The sequence below is a fragment of the Hipposideros armiger genome, unplaced genomic scaffold, assembly GCF_001890085.2.
Source record: "Hipposideros armiger isolate ML-2016 unplaced genomic scaffold, ASM189008v1 scaffold_1113, whole genome shotgun sequence".
NCBI lineage: Eukaryota > Metazoa > Chordata > Mammalia > Chiroptera > Hipposideridae > Hipposideros > Hipposideros armiger.
In genome coordinates, this window is record NW_017732463.1 from 133555 (window position 1) to 147676 (window position 14122).

The following is a 14122-nucleotide window of genomic DNA, read 5'->3' on the forward strand; positions in this document are numbered from 1 at the left end:
ACGCAGCCTTTTCAGCACTTCCAAATAGTAAACTTGGTTAACTGTTTGTCCAGTTGGTACAAATTCATAATGAATAATCCCTCTGATATAAAAAAAAATGTTAGCAACATTGTTGCAACAAGTTTTCAACCTTTATTGTCAGACATCATATGGTGACAAATAATCTAGTTTCATCCTTTTGCACATGGCTTTCCAATTTTCCCAGCATCATTTATTGAAGAGGTTTTCTTTTCTCCACTGTATGTTTTGGGCTCCTTTGTCAAAAATTATCTGCCCATATTTATGTGGGTTCATTTCTGGGTTCTCAATTCTATTCCATTGGTCTCTGTATATAGTATTTTTTGCCAATGCCATGCTGTTTTTATTGTTATTTTGTAGTACAAGCTGAAATCAGGGAGTGTGATACCTCCAGCCTTCTTTTTTCTTAGAAGTACTTGGGCTATTCAGGGTCTTTTGTGATTCCCCACAAATCTGATTATTTTTTGTTCTATGTCTTTAAAAAATGTCATTGGGATTTTGATAAGGATTGCATTAAAACTGTATATTGCTTTGGGTAATATGGCCATTTTAATTATGTTGATTTGTCCAATCCATGAACACAGAATGTTTTTACATTCCTTTGTGTCTTCTTCAATTTCTTTTAAAAATGCCTTATAGTGTTCACTGTATAGGTCCTTCACATCTTTTGCTAACTTTATTCCTAGGTATTTTATTCTTCTTGTTGCAACTGTAAAAGCAATTTCATTTCTTTTTCTGAAATTTCATTGTTAGTATACAGAAATACAATGGATTTTTGTACATTGATTTTGTAGCCAGCTACATTACTGTATTTGTTTATTGTTTCTAATAGCCTTTTGGAGGCATCTTTAGAGTATTGTATATGAAGAATCATGTCATTTGCAAAAAAGTGATAATTTAACTTCTTCATTCCCAATTTGGATGCCTTTTATTTATTTCTCTTGCCTGATTGCTCTGGCGAGGACTTCAATACTATGAGGTATGACAACTTTGCAAACTTGTTGCAACAATATTGCTAACTTTTTTATGTCAGAGGGATTATTCAGTATGAATTTGTACCAACTGGACAGACAGTTAACCAAGTTTACTATTTGGAAGTGCTGAAAAAGCTGCATGGAAAAGTTAGACAAAAATAACCTGAACTTTTCACCAACAATGCATGGCTTTTCCATCACAACAATGCACCAGCTCACACAGCACTGTCTGTGAGGGAGTTTTTAGCCAGTAAACAAATAACCCTATTGGAACACCCTCCCTACTCACCTGATCTGACCCCCAATGACTTCTTTCTTTACCCAAAGATAAAGGAAATATTGAAAGAAAGACATTTGGATGATGTTCAGGACATCAATGGTAATACGACAGCTCTGATGGCTGTTCCAGAAAGAGTTCCAAAATTGCTTTGAAGGGTGGACTAGGCGCTGGCATTGGTGCATAGCTTCCCAAGGGGAGTACTTCAAAGGTGACCATAGTGATATTCAGCAATGAGGTATGTAGCACTTTTTCTAGGTAGACTGTGTGACCTTAATTGTCAGACCTCGTATGTTAAATTACAGTGGTGATAGGGGACAACCCTGTCTTGTTCCTGAATGTAGTGCAAAATGGCTTCCATTTCTCATACTAATTATGATATTAGCTGAGGGTTTGTCATATATGGCCTGTGGTTGTGTTAAGGTATTTTCCTTCTATACCCATTTTATTAAGTGTTTTAATCATAAATGGATGTTGTATCCTGTCAAATGCTTTTTCTGCATCTACTGATATAGTCATTTAATTTTTATCTCTTATTTTGTTTATCTGGTGTATCACTATACTTAATTTGCATATGTTGAACCATCAAACCATCGTTTTACCCTGGGATGAACTTGATCGTGATGTATAATCTTTTTAATGTATTGTTGTATTCAATTTGATAGAATTTTGTTTAGGATTTTTACATGTGCATTCATAAGAGATATTGGTCTGTTGTTTTCTTTTTTTGTGTTATCCTCACCAGGCTTTAGAATCAGGGTAATGTTGGCCTCATAAAATGAGTTAGGAAGTATTGCCTCTTCAAGTTTTTGGAAGAGTTTGAGGAGGACAGGTACTAGATCCTTTTTGAATGTTTGGTAGAATTCACTCGTGAAGCCACCTGGTCCTGGACTTTTGCTTTTGAGAAGGTTTTGGATGACTGATTCAATTTCCTTATTGTTGATAGGTCTATTTAGATTTTCCAGTTCTTTGTGAGTCAGTCTAGGACGGTTTTATGTTTCTAAGAACTTGTCCATTTCTTCTTGGTTATTAAATTTGTTAGCATACAGTCCTTCATAGTATTCTTGTATGATCTTTGTATTTCTATGGTATTTGTTGTAACTTCTCTTTAATTTCTGATTTTGTTTATTTGCATCTTTTCTCTTTGCTCTTACTGAGTCTAGCCAAGGGTTTGTTGATTTTATTAATCTTTTCAAAGATCCAGCTCTTTATCACATTATTTTTTTCTATTGTCTCTTTGTTCTCAATTTCATTTAGTTCTGCCCAAATTTTTATTATTTCCTTCCTTCCACTGACTTTGGGTTTCACCTGTTCTCCTTTTTCTAGTTCTTTAAGGTGTTCTCCTTTTTCAAGTTCTTTAGATTGTTTATTTAGGATAATTCCTGTTTCTTGAGATAGGCCTATAACGATATAAATTTCCCTCTTATTACTCCTTTGGCTGCATCCCAATAATTTTAATAGGATGTATTTTCATTCTCATTTGTTTCTACATATCTTTTGATCTCTCCTTTTATTACTTCTTTGACCCAGTCATTCTTTAATAACATCTTGTTCAATCTCCACATATTTGTGGTTTTTCCTGCTTTCTTTTTGCAGTTGATATCCAATTCAAAGCCTTGTGATCAAAGAACATGCTTGGTATGTTTTCAATCTTCTTACATTTGCTGAGTCTAGTTTTATGCCCTAACATATGGTGTATCCTTAAGAATGTTTTATGTAAACTAGAAAAGAATGTATAGTCTGGTGTTCTAGGATGAAGTGCTCTATAAATTTCAATTATGTCCATTTGGTCTATGTCTTTTAAGGCTGATATTTCCTTACTGATTTTCTTTTGGATGATCTATCCATAGCTGTCAATTACATATTTAGGTCCCCTGTTATAATTGTGTTTTTTTCAGTATCTCTTTAGTTCTATTAGTAGTTGCTTTGTATATTTTGGTGCTCCCTGATTGGGGGCACATATATTGATAAGTATTATGTCTTCTTGTTGTATTGTCCCCTTTATCATAAAAAAATATACATCTTTGTCTCTTGTTACCTTTTTTATCCTGAAGTCTGTTTAATCTGCTATAAGTATGTCTGCACCCACTTTTCTCTGGATACTATTTGCTTAGAATATCATTTTTCATCCTTTCACTTTGAGTCTATATTTGTACTTGTAGCTGAGATGTGTCTCTCAGAGGCAGCATATGGTTGTTGTTTGTTTGTTTGTTTGTTTGTTTTATCCAATCTGCTACTCTGTGCCTTTTTATTGGTGATTTCAATCCATTGACATTTAGGCTGAAATCCCAATGCTGCCCCTGCAGCCCAGTGTAGAGTCTATGTGTCTCAGGCAGCTCTGGTTGCCCCCACAGGGATTGCCCAGAATAGTTGGCAGGGGAGGGTAGGCTGTGAGAAGTGACTGGTGTGTTTGTGGCTCCAAGCAATGATTACTTCCAGCCCACAGCTGTCTCACCCCTTCAGTTCCTTCCTTATCACAGGGATTAGTTGCACTGTGAATCTGTGGCTGTGGGACTGTCTCTTCAGTTCCCAGCACTGTAGATATTCTGTTCTTTAGTGAGACACTGCTACAGTTTCTTCTAGAGCCCACTTCTAACACTGGAAGGATAGGGGTGTGGGGGCAAGCTTTGGGAGGGTGGGGGGAGTCAGCCAGGCTCTGTGTCTTTGTTTTTAGTTTTCTGCCTGGCAGTTTGGGCTTAAACCACAGTTCTCACTCTTCTGTATTCAGTCATTGCTCTGAGATCTCTGCCTGAATACTGGGTTCGGCCGTATTATATGTTGATCCCTCAGGCAGGACTGTGGGCCACAGAAAGTGTGCCTGCAGCCTGAATTCTTCCCTCTCCCAAGACTTCAGTGAGTTCCAGGCTGCATCCTGCAGCCACAGCCTGAGTCTCTGCTTCTCCCACTTCCCCCCCTCCCTTGCTTGTCTGATTTGCCCACCTTCAGATGATTCAATGTATTGATCTCTCAGACATGCTTGTGTGTTGCTTAGGTTATCCTTTGTTGAATTATAGCTGTGCAATTTGTTGTAACTTCCAGGGGAAGATTTTAAGCTCTCCTCATGCCATCATTTTTGTGATGTATATTCAAATTGATACAATCTTTATGCTGGATAATTTGAAAGTAAACATCAAAAGTTTCTAAAATGTGCATACCATTTGCCAACAATTCTACTTCCAAGAAACTTATTTTTGAAAATAATATTCCCTCAAGAAATATTTATTGAGCAACTATATATTCCAGGGACAATTACTAGGTGTTGGGGAAACAAAATACAAAAAGATATTGTCTTCTGTCCTTGTGAGTCTCACAGTCTAATGGAAGAAACTGAATAAACAAGTATAAAAATTATGATAAATATTGTTAACTAGTAAAGAGGGAATATATTTTACCCAGGGTAATAGGACCAGAAGGATTCTATGAGGCATCCAATTGAGAAATCATCTAGAGGGGTAACAGCAAGAAAATGCATGTTCTAGGAACTGTTAAGACATCTGCTGTGGCAGGAAGAAAGACCAAGTGAGCAAAAAAAAGCATTCATGAGATGTAATTGAAAAAGTAGGTAGGAGCCTGATCTTGCATTGACTCACAGACTCTATGAAGTATTGTTATTTTGGATATAAAAATTGTAAATAGTGTGTACCAAATAGTGTGTATCAACTCACCTAACTGTATAAAGCAAATATTAAGAGATATGAAGGGACAAGTAGACAGCAATACAAGAATAGTAGTGGGCTTGATTATACCACCTTCATTAATGGACAGATAAACCAGACAGAAAATTAATAAGGAAACATTGGACTTGAACTACACTTTAGGACCTAAGAGATATATATAAACATTCCTTCCAACAGCAGCAAAATAAACATTTTTATCAAGTGTATATGAAACATTCTCCATGACAGAGCACACATTATCTGATAAAACAAGTAAAAAAATTTAAGAAGATTGAAATCATATCAAGTATCTTTTCTGACCACAATGATATGAAATTAGAAATCAATTAAAAAAATATAATAGAGAAATGCACAAATATTTGAATGTTAAACAACATACTGCTGAACAACCTATGGATCTAATAAATCAAAATAAAAATATAAAATACCTTGAGACAAATGAATGGAAACACAACAGATCATATGAGAATACTATGAACAATTATATACAAAACAAATTGGATAATGTAGATAAAATGGATAAATTTTCAGTAAAATACAACCTACCACGAGGGCCGGCCGAGTGGCGCGACGGTTAAGAACTCGCTTGGGATGCCGGAGGGCCCCGGTTTGGATCCCACATATGAGGGCCAGTGACACTGCCCTCTACAACTGAGATGCTGAGCAACGGCTCAACCTGGAGCTGGGCTGCCGGGAGTCGCCGGCGACGGCGTGGGCTGCAGCACCTGTGGCGGTGGGTTGCCATGGGCTACCGTGTGTAGCCAGCAGCCAGCGTGAGCGGCCAGCAGCCGCAGTGAGCGGTCGTCCAGAGGCCGGCGACTGATCTGCCTCGCCCGGGAAGAGCGCAATGATGGTGCCAACTTGGGCCAGTGAAGCGACATCCTCCACAACTAGATTGAAGAACAAANCAACTTGGGCCAGTGAAGCGACATCCTCCACAACTAGATTGAAGAACAAAACGACAGCAACTTGTCTGTTCCCCTTACCTCAATTCCCCAGCACTGTTCCTATCCCCCTAATTCCCCAATAAAAAAAAAATCTTTAATAAAAAAAAAAAATACAACCTACCAAGACTAAATCATGAAGAAACAGAAAATCTGAACAGACCAATAACCAATAAGGAGTTTGACTCAGTAATTAAAAACTTCCCAATAGAGAAAACCCTAGGACCTGATGGCTTCACTGGTGAATTCTACCAAATAATTAAATGAGAATTACTACCAATTCTATCAAACTCTTGCAAAAAATTTAAGAGAACAATTTCAAATTCATTTTATGAGGCCAGCATCAACCTGACAACAATATTACAAGAAATGATAACTACAGGCCAATATTCCTGATGAACATATATGTAAAAATTCTTAACAAAATATAAGTAAACTGAATTCAAAAGCACATTAAAAGGAAAATACACCATGATCAAGTGGGATTTATCTCTAGGATGCAAGGATGGTTCAACATATGCAATTCAATAAATGTGATACATCACATTAACAAAAAGAAGGCTAGATCACAGGATCATCTCAATAGATCCAGAAAAGTATTTGACAAAATTAAGCATCATTTTTTTTTCATAAAAAAATATAGAACAAATTAGGTATACATGGAAAATACCTCAACATTATAAAGACCACATGTGACAAGCCCTCAGCTAAAACATACTCAACAGAGAAAAGCTGAAGCTGTTTTCCTAAAATCAGGAAAAATACAAGGATGCCCACTCTCACCACCTCCATTGAACATATCACCAGAAGTACTAGCCAGATCAATTAGGAAGGAAGGAATAGATGGTATTCAAATTGAATAGGAAGAAATAAAATTGTCTTTGCAGATAACATAATATTTTATATAGAAAAGACTCCATATAAAAAAAAATTGTTAGAATAAACAAATTCAATGAAGTTGCAGAATACAAAATTAACATACAAGAATTAGTTGCATTGGGGGGAAGTGCGGCAGTGGATTGGGGGAGGGGGGGTTGTCACTTCGAGGGGTAAAAAGTATAACTATTGCACTGTGTTGTACAGCTGAAACTAATTCTAAAAAATGTGTATTTCATAATAAAAAATAATCTAATAAAAAAAGAAAAACAAAAAAATTAGTTGCATTCCTATATACTAATAATTAACTATCAGAAAGAGAAATTAAGAAAACAATCCCTTTTACAATAGAATGAAATAAGTTACTTGGAAATAATTTTAACCAAAGAAGTAAAATTCTGTACACTGAAAACTATAAGAAATTGATGAAAGAAACTGAAGAAGACACAAATAAATGGAAAGATAGTCCATGCTCATGGATTGGAAGAATTCCTTTTGTTAAAAAGTCCATATTACCCCAAACCATCTATAGATTCAATGCAATCCCTATCAAATTCCAAAGGCATTTTTTACAGGAATAGAAAGAATAAACAATTCTAAAATTCATATGGAACCACAAAAGACCCTGAATAACCAAAGCAACCTTGAGATAAAGAACATAGAGGCATCACACTTCCTGATTTCAAACTATATAACAAAGCATAGTAATCAAACAGTTTATTGCTGGCATAAAAACAGATACATAAGTCAATGAGAAAACCCCCCAAATAAGCCCAGAAATATATGGTCAATTAATTTTTTACTAAGGCCCCAAGAATGAAAAATGAGGAAAGACAGTCTTTTCAATAAATGTTGTTGTTAAAATGGCATATTCACATGCAAAAGAATGATATTGAACCCCTCTCATAAGAATTACTCTCACAGAAGTTAACTAAAAATGAATTAAAGATGAACATTAGGCCTGTAACCATAAAACCTCCTAGAAGAAAACTTAGAGGATAAACTCCTTGACATTGGTTTGGCAATGAATTTTTTGGGTTTGATATCAAAAACAAAGGCAAAAAACGCAAAAGTAAACAAGTGGGGCTATAGTAAATTAAAAAGCTTCTGCACAGCCAAAGAAACCATCAACAAAATGAAAAGGTCACCTATAGGATAGAAGAAAATATTTGCAAACCCTTTACCCTATAAATATTAAAATCCAAATTATATTATTATAAAGAACTCATACAACTTAATAGCAGAAACAAAAACAAATAACCCAATGAAAAGAAATAGCAAAGGACCTGAATAGATATTTTCCCTAAAGAAGACATACAAATGGTCAGTGAGTATATAAAAAGGTGCTCAACATCATGAATCATCAGGAAAATCTAAAATGAAACTACAATGAGATATCACCTCACACATTAGGATGTTTAAAAAAAAAAACACTAAGAAGCTGGGAACCACAGACACAACAGTCCAGTGCTTGCCACAGCCCCAGTGGACATGATAGAAGTGAAAGGTCAGGTTTCAGCCCCCACTCTGGGCAGACTAGAGAGGCACAAATGACAACTAGACCAGGGTGGTATTGACACATTAAGGCCAGGGGCAGGGGAGAGGTGCCAAGAGTATTGGCATTTCACAAGCCACCTTCACCAGAGAAAGAAAGCTGCAGACATGAGAATCTGCTCACCTCACAGTAAAATTCTCCTCAGCAGATCGCAAAAAGACAGCAACAACTTTACAGCCTAAGTGGTCTATACTCATTTCAGCTTAACCCACTGGAGAGAACAGAGCAGCAGACATAGTAACTGAGCCCCTCCTTGCCCCTGCCCACTTCCTCCCCCATCCATCATGGTATAGAGGCATCTGAGCCACCTCAGCTGGCAGCTTCTGGATGCAGGAAAGTGGTGCAGAGAACACGCTGGCCAGGAGACCTATAGCCTGCCACAGCCCACACTGAAGGTAGTGCCTGAGACTGAGGCAACTGAGTTGTAAAGAGGACTCCCAACACCCATCTTCTGGGGGAATACTAGGCATTTTCCACAGCTGGTGGAGGCGACACTGTCCCAAAGAGATCACAGACACCCCTATAGTGCAGAAAAAAACTTGTGCTTCAGCACCACCTACTAGAAAACAAAAGAAAGACCTCATTTATCAAACTGCTAAATAGTTAAGAATTAAATATTTTTTTAAAAATAAAAGATTTTATTCCAACAAATGCCCAGGTAGAGAAATAATCCATGAAACACAATAAAACAATAAGGTAACAAGAGAGTTCAGAATGAAAATGAACAATCTCCAGAAAATAGAGCTAAAGACATGGAAGATTGTAATTTGAATGATAGGCAATTCAAGACTGTAGTTCTGAAAAAAAACTCAATGAGATATAAGAAAACTCAGAAAAGCAACTAAATGAACTCAGGAATAAAATCAACAAACAAAAGAAGTACTTTGCCAACGAGATTGAAACTATAAAAAAGAACCAAGCAGAAATTCTGGAGCTGAAGAACTCAATAAATGAGATGAAGAATGAACCAGTGAGCTTAGGAAATAGAGCAGACCACATAGAGGAAAGAATTAGTGATATTGAAGACAGAGTCTAGAAGTGGGAGAAGAGAGAGAATCAAAACTAAAAAAAAAAAAAAGAAAGAACTCTACAAGAAATATTTGAGTCCATTAGAAACAGCAGTATAAGAATAATAGAAACAGCAGTATAAGAATAATGGGTATACCAGAAGGAAAAGAGAAGGAGAAGGGAACAGAGAGCCTATTCAAACAAATAGTTGATGAGATCTTCCCAAATCTATGGAAAGAAGTGGACCCACAAATCCAAGAAGCTAATAGAACACCTAATTATCTCAAATCAAAAAAGTCTTCTCCAAGGCACAAGCTAAAAACAAAGAAAGAATTCTCAAGGCAACCAGAGAAAAGAAGACAGTCACCTATAAGAAAACCCCAGTACTTTATCATTGGATTTTTTAGCAGAAACCCTACACACTAGGAAAAAATAGAATAAAATCAAATATTCAAAATATTGAAAGAAAGAAATCATTAGTCAAGAATAATGTATCCAGCAAAGTTATCCTTTAGATATGAAGGAGACATAAAGGCTTTTCCGACAAACATAAGCTGAGGGAATTTACTACCACAAGACCTGCATTACAAAAATGCTTAAAGGTGCACTTTAATCTGAAACAAAAAGACAAAAGGATACAAAACTGTAAGTTGACTAAGAGACAGACAGAAGCAGGAAATTGCAACTCTTGTTCAGAATAGCATATTAAACACTTAAATATAACATAAAGGCTAACGGAGGTAAAAGTATTTTTTAAAAGAATACAATAGCTACTGAAATTTGGAAATGAACATCAACATAAAAAGGAATAATTTGTGACAACAAAAAACAAAAAGGAAGCAGGAGAGAGCACTGAACTTGCACAGGTGAATGAAGATAAGACGCAATCAGAAGAAAAAGAACTATCATACATATGAAAATTTTTTTTGTATAAACCTAATTGTAACCACAAAATAAAAATCCAGAAGTGAGACACATAACATAAAAAAGCAGAATATGGGGGGGGGGGACCATAGAATACCACCAAACTAAAATAACAGACAGAAACACAAGGGAAACAAAACAATGAAGACACAGAGCTACCAGAAAGCAAAAGGTAAAATGGCTACAGGAACTCCTCCTATATCAATAAACACCTTAAATATAAATAGACTGACCTCACCAATTAAAAGGCACAAACTAGTGAGATGCATTAAAAAACAAAACCAAACTCCAAACTATCTGTTGCTTTGAGGAGACCCATCTCTGCTGCAAACACAAATATAGACTCAAAGGGAAGGAATGGAGATGATACTCCTACCCAATGGTATCCATAGAAAATCAGGTGTAGCTGTACTGATGAGTATATTAGATGAAATAGATTTCAAGATAAAATAGGTAACAAGAGATAAAGATGAAAATTTTATAATGATAAAGGGCAGAATACATCAATAAGACATAACACTTATTAATATATATGCACCTAAACTGGGATCAGCAAAATATGTAAAACAATTGCTAACAGAACTAAAGGAAGAAACTGATGAAAATGTAATTATACTAGGGGACCCAAATACCCCATTGACAGCAATGGATAAATTATCCAAACAGAAAATCGCTAAAGATAAAAAAAATTGACAAAACTTTGGCTAGGCTTACTAAGGAAAAAAGAGAAAAAGACTCAAATAATCAAAATCAGAAATGAAAGAGAAGTTACAACAGACACCACAGAAATACAAAGGACTATACAAAAATACTATGAAAGGCTATACACCAAAAAAATTCAATAACCTAGAAGAAGCAGACATATTCTTAGAAATATATAACTTTCTTACACTGAATTCACAAAGAACTGGAAAATCTAAATAGGCCCATCAACAGTAAGGAAATTAAAATAATCATAAAAACTCCCCAGAAGCAAAAGTTCAAGACCAGATGGTAACACTAGTGAATTCAACCAAACATTCAAAGATTATTTAATACCTGTCCTTCTCAAACTCTTACAAAAAATTAAGATGAGGGAATACTTCCTAAATCATTTTATAAGGTCAACATCACCCTGATACCAAAACTTGGTAAGGACAACACAAAAAAATGAAAATTACAGACCAATATCTGTGATGAATATAGATGCAAAAATCCTAAACAAAACACTAGCAAGTTAAATACAACAAAACATTAAAAAAAAATACATCATGAGAAAGTGAGGTTTATTCCAGGGGCACAACAATGGTTCAACATGTGCAAATTGATCAATGTGAAACACTTTAACAAAATAAAGGATAAAAATCATATTATAGCAATAGATGCAGAAAAAGCATTTTACAATATACATTTATAATTAAAACATTCAATTAAATGGGTAAAGAAAGAAATTACCTCAACATAACACAGGTCATACATGACAAGCCCTCAGCTAATCATATTCAATGGAGAAACATTAAAAGCTTTTTCTCTAAGATCAGGAACAAGACAGAGATGCACCCTCTCACCATTGATATTCACATAGTATTGAAAGTCCTAGTCAGAGCAATCAGGCAAGAGAAAGAAATAAAAGGCATTCAAATTGGGAATGAATAAGATAAATTGTCACTTTTTGCAGATGACATGATTCTACATATAGAAAATCTCAAAGAATCCACCATAAAAACTATTAGAAACAATAAACAAATACAGTAAAGTTGCAAGATACAAAATCAATGTATAAAAATCCATTGTGTTCCTATATACTAACAATGAAATTTCAGAAAAAGAAATGAAAAAAAAATTCGTTTTGCAATTATAACAAAAAGAATAAAATACCTAAGAAGAAACTTAACAAAGGATGTGAAGGACCTATATGAAAACTATAAGACATTATTAAAGGAAACTGAAGAAGACACAAAAAAATGGAATGATAGTCCATGTTCATGGATTAGAAGAATCAACATAGTTAAAATGGCCATATCACCCAAAGCAATATACAGATTTAATGTACTCCACCATTAAAATCCCAATGGCACTTTTTAAAAAAATAGAACAAAAAATCATCGGATTTGTATGGAATTACAAAAGACCCGAAATAGCCAAAGCAATCCTGACAAAAAAGAACAAGGCTTAAGGTATCACACTCTCTGACTTCAAATTATAGTACAAAGAGACAATAATCAAAACAGTATGGTATTGGCAGAAAAACAGATACACTGACCAATGGAACAGAATTGAGAGCCCATAAATAAACCCACATCTATATTGTCTATTAATTTTTGACAAAGGAGCCACAAACACACAATGGAAAAAAGGTCAGCCTCCTCAATAAATGGTGCTGGGAGAATTGAAAAGCCACATGCAAAAGAATGAAACTAGACTGCTATCTGTCACCATACATAAAAATTAATTCAAAATGGGTTAAAGGCTTAAATATAAGACCTGAAACAATACAATACATAGAAGAAAACATAGGTACTAAACTTATGGACCTTGGTCTCAAAGAAGATTTTATGAACTTAACCCCAAAGGCAAGGGAAATAAATGAATGAATCAAACTAAAAATTTTTCTGCACAGCAGAGGAAACCATCAACAAAACAAAAAGGCAACCAACCGAATGGGGGATGATATTTGCAAACAATACCTCAGATAAGGGGCTAATATCCAAAACAAATCAAGAACTCGTACAACTCAAGGCGGAAGAGGGAAGTGAAGGCTGCAGGCTTCGGGTTCCTGTAGGACTGGGCTTGCGGGGGCAGAGGCAGCACCAGGAGGAGGCCTTTGCCACCGCACCGGATCGGGGATGTCGAAGAACACGGTGTCGTCGGCCCGGTTCCGGAAGGTGGACGTGGATGAGTACGACAAGAACAAGTTCGTGGACGAGGAAGACGGGGGCGACGGGCAGGCCGGGCCCCACGAGGGCAAGGTGGACTCCTGCCTGCGGCAAGGAAACATGACAGCTGCCCTGCAGGCTGCTCTGAAGAAGCCCCCTATCAACACCAAGAGTCAGGCTGTGAAGGATCGGGCAGGCAGCATTGTCTTGAAGGTGCTCATCTCTTTTAAAGCTAACGACATTGAAAAGGCTGTTCAATCCCTGGACAAGAGTGGCGTGGATCTCCTAATGAAATATATGTATAAAGGCTTTGAGAGCCCCTCTGACAATAGCAGTGCTGTGTTATTGCAATGGCACGAAAAGGCGCTGGCTGCTGGAGGAGTGGGGTCCATTGTCCGAGTGTTGACTGCCAGGAAAACGGTGTAGTCCAACAGGAACTGGACATCTGTGGACGTGGTTGTTGCTGGTACAACGACCAAAACAACCAAATGCCACCTCTGCCCTTTGGGCAGCATCTGCTCTCTCAGCTTTGCCTTCTTGCTTCCTCTTTCATCTCTCTCAAGAAGAAAATTACGTATCGGTTTTCCTTTAATGAAAATTGGGATACTATAGAGGGAATGTTTCAACAGGAGTGTCTCATGCTCTCAAAAGTATTTCAGTGATGTGTAACACCAGTCTGTATATAGTATAATTTACATTCAAGTTTAATTGTGCAATTTTTAACCCCTAATGGCTGGTGTTTCTGTTTTTCTGGCGTTTTTGGAGGGGTGTTTTTAGTTTTGTTTTTGACTAATAGAGAGAAATTTGATCTTAATTTGATGCCAGTTTCCTAACTCATTGCAAGCCAGGAAATGATCCTTATAAAAACTATGTTTGAGAGACTGGCAGCTATTAACATTGAGAAACTGGACCATACTTCTCTTATTTAAGCAAAACATGTTTCTGGAACAAGTGGTGGGTGAACACCACTACCAAGCTCCAGCTTTATTTCTGCTTGCCTCCAGATTATGTGAT

The 14122-nt window shown here is 36.3% G+C and overlaps 1 protein-coding gene across 1 annotated transcript; it reads left to right on the top strand.

Moving 5' to 3' along the window:
- The first annotated feature begins 13054 nt into the window (after nt 1-13054).
- LOC109376358 (actin-related protein 2/3 complex subunit 5) lies at nt 13055-13559 on the top strand. Its single transcript, XM_019632262.1, has one exon. It carries the CDS (start codon nt 13079-13081, stop codon nt 13532-13534), a length of 456 nt encoding a protein of 151 aa, XP_019487807.1. The 5' UTR covers nt 13055-13078; the 3' UTR covers nt 13535-13559.
- Nucleotides 13560-14122: the final 563 nt, after the last annotated feature.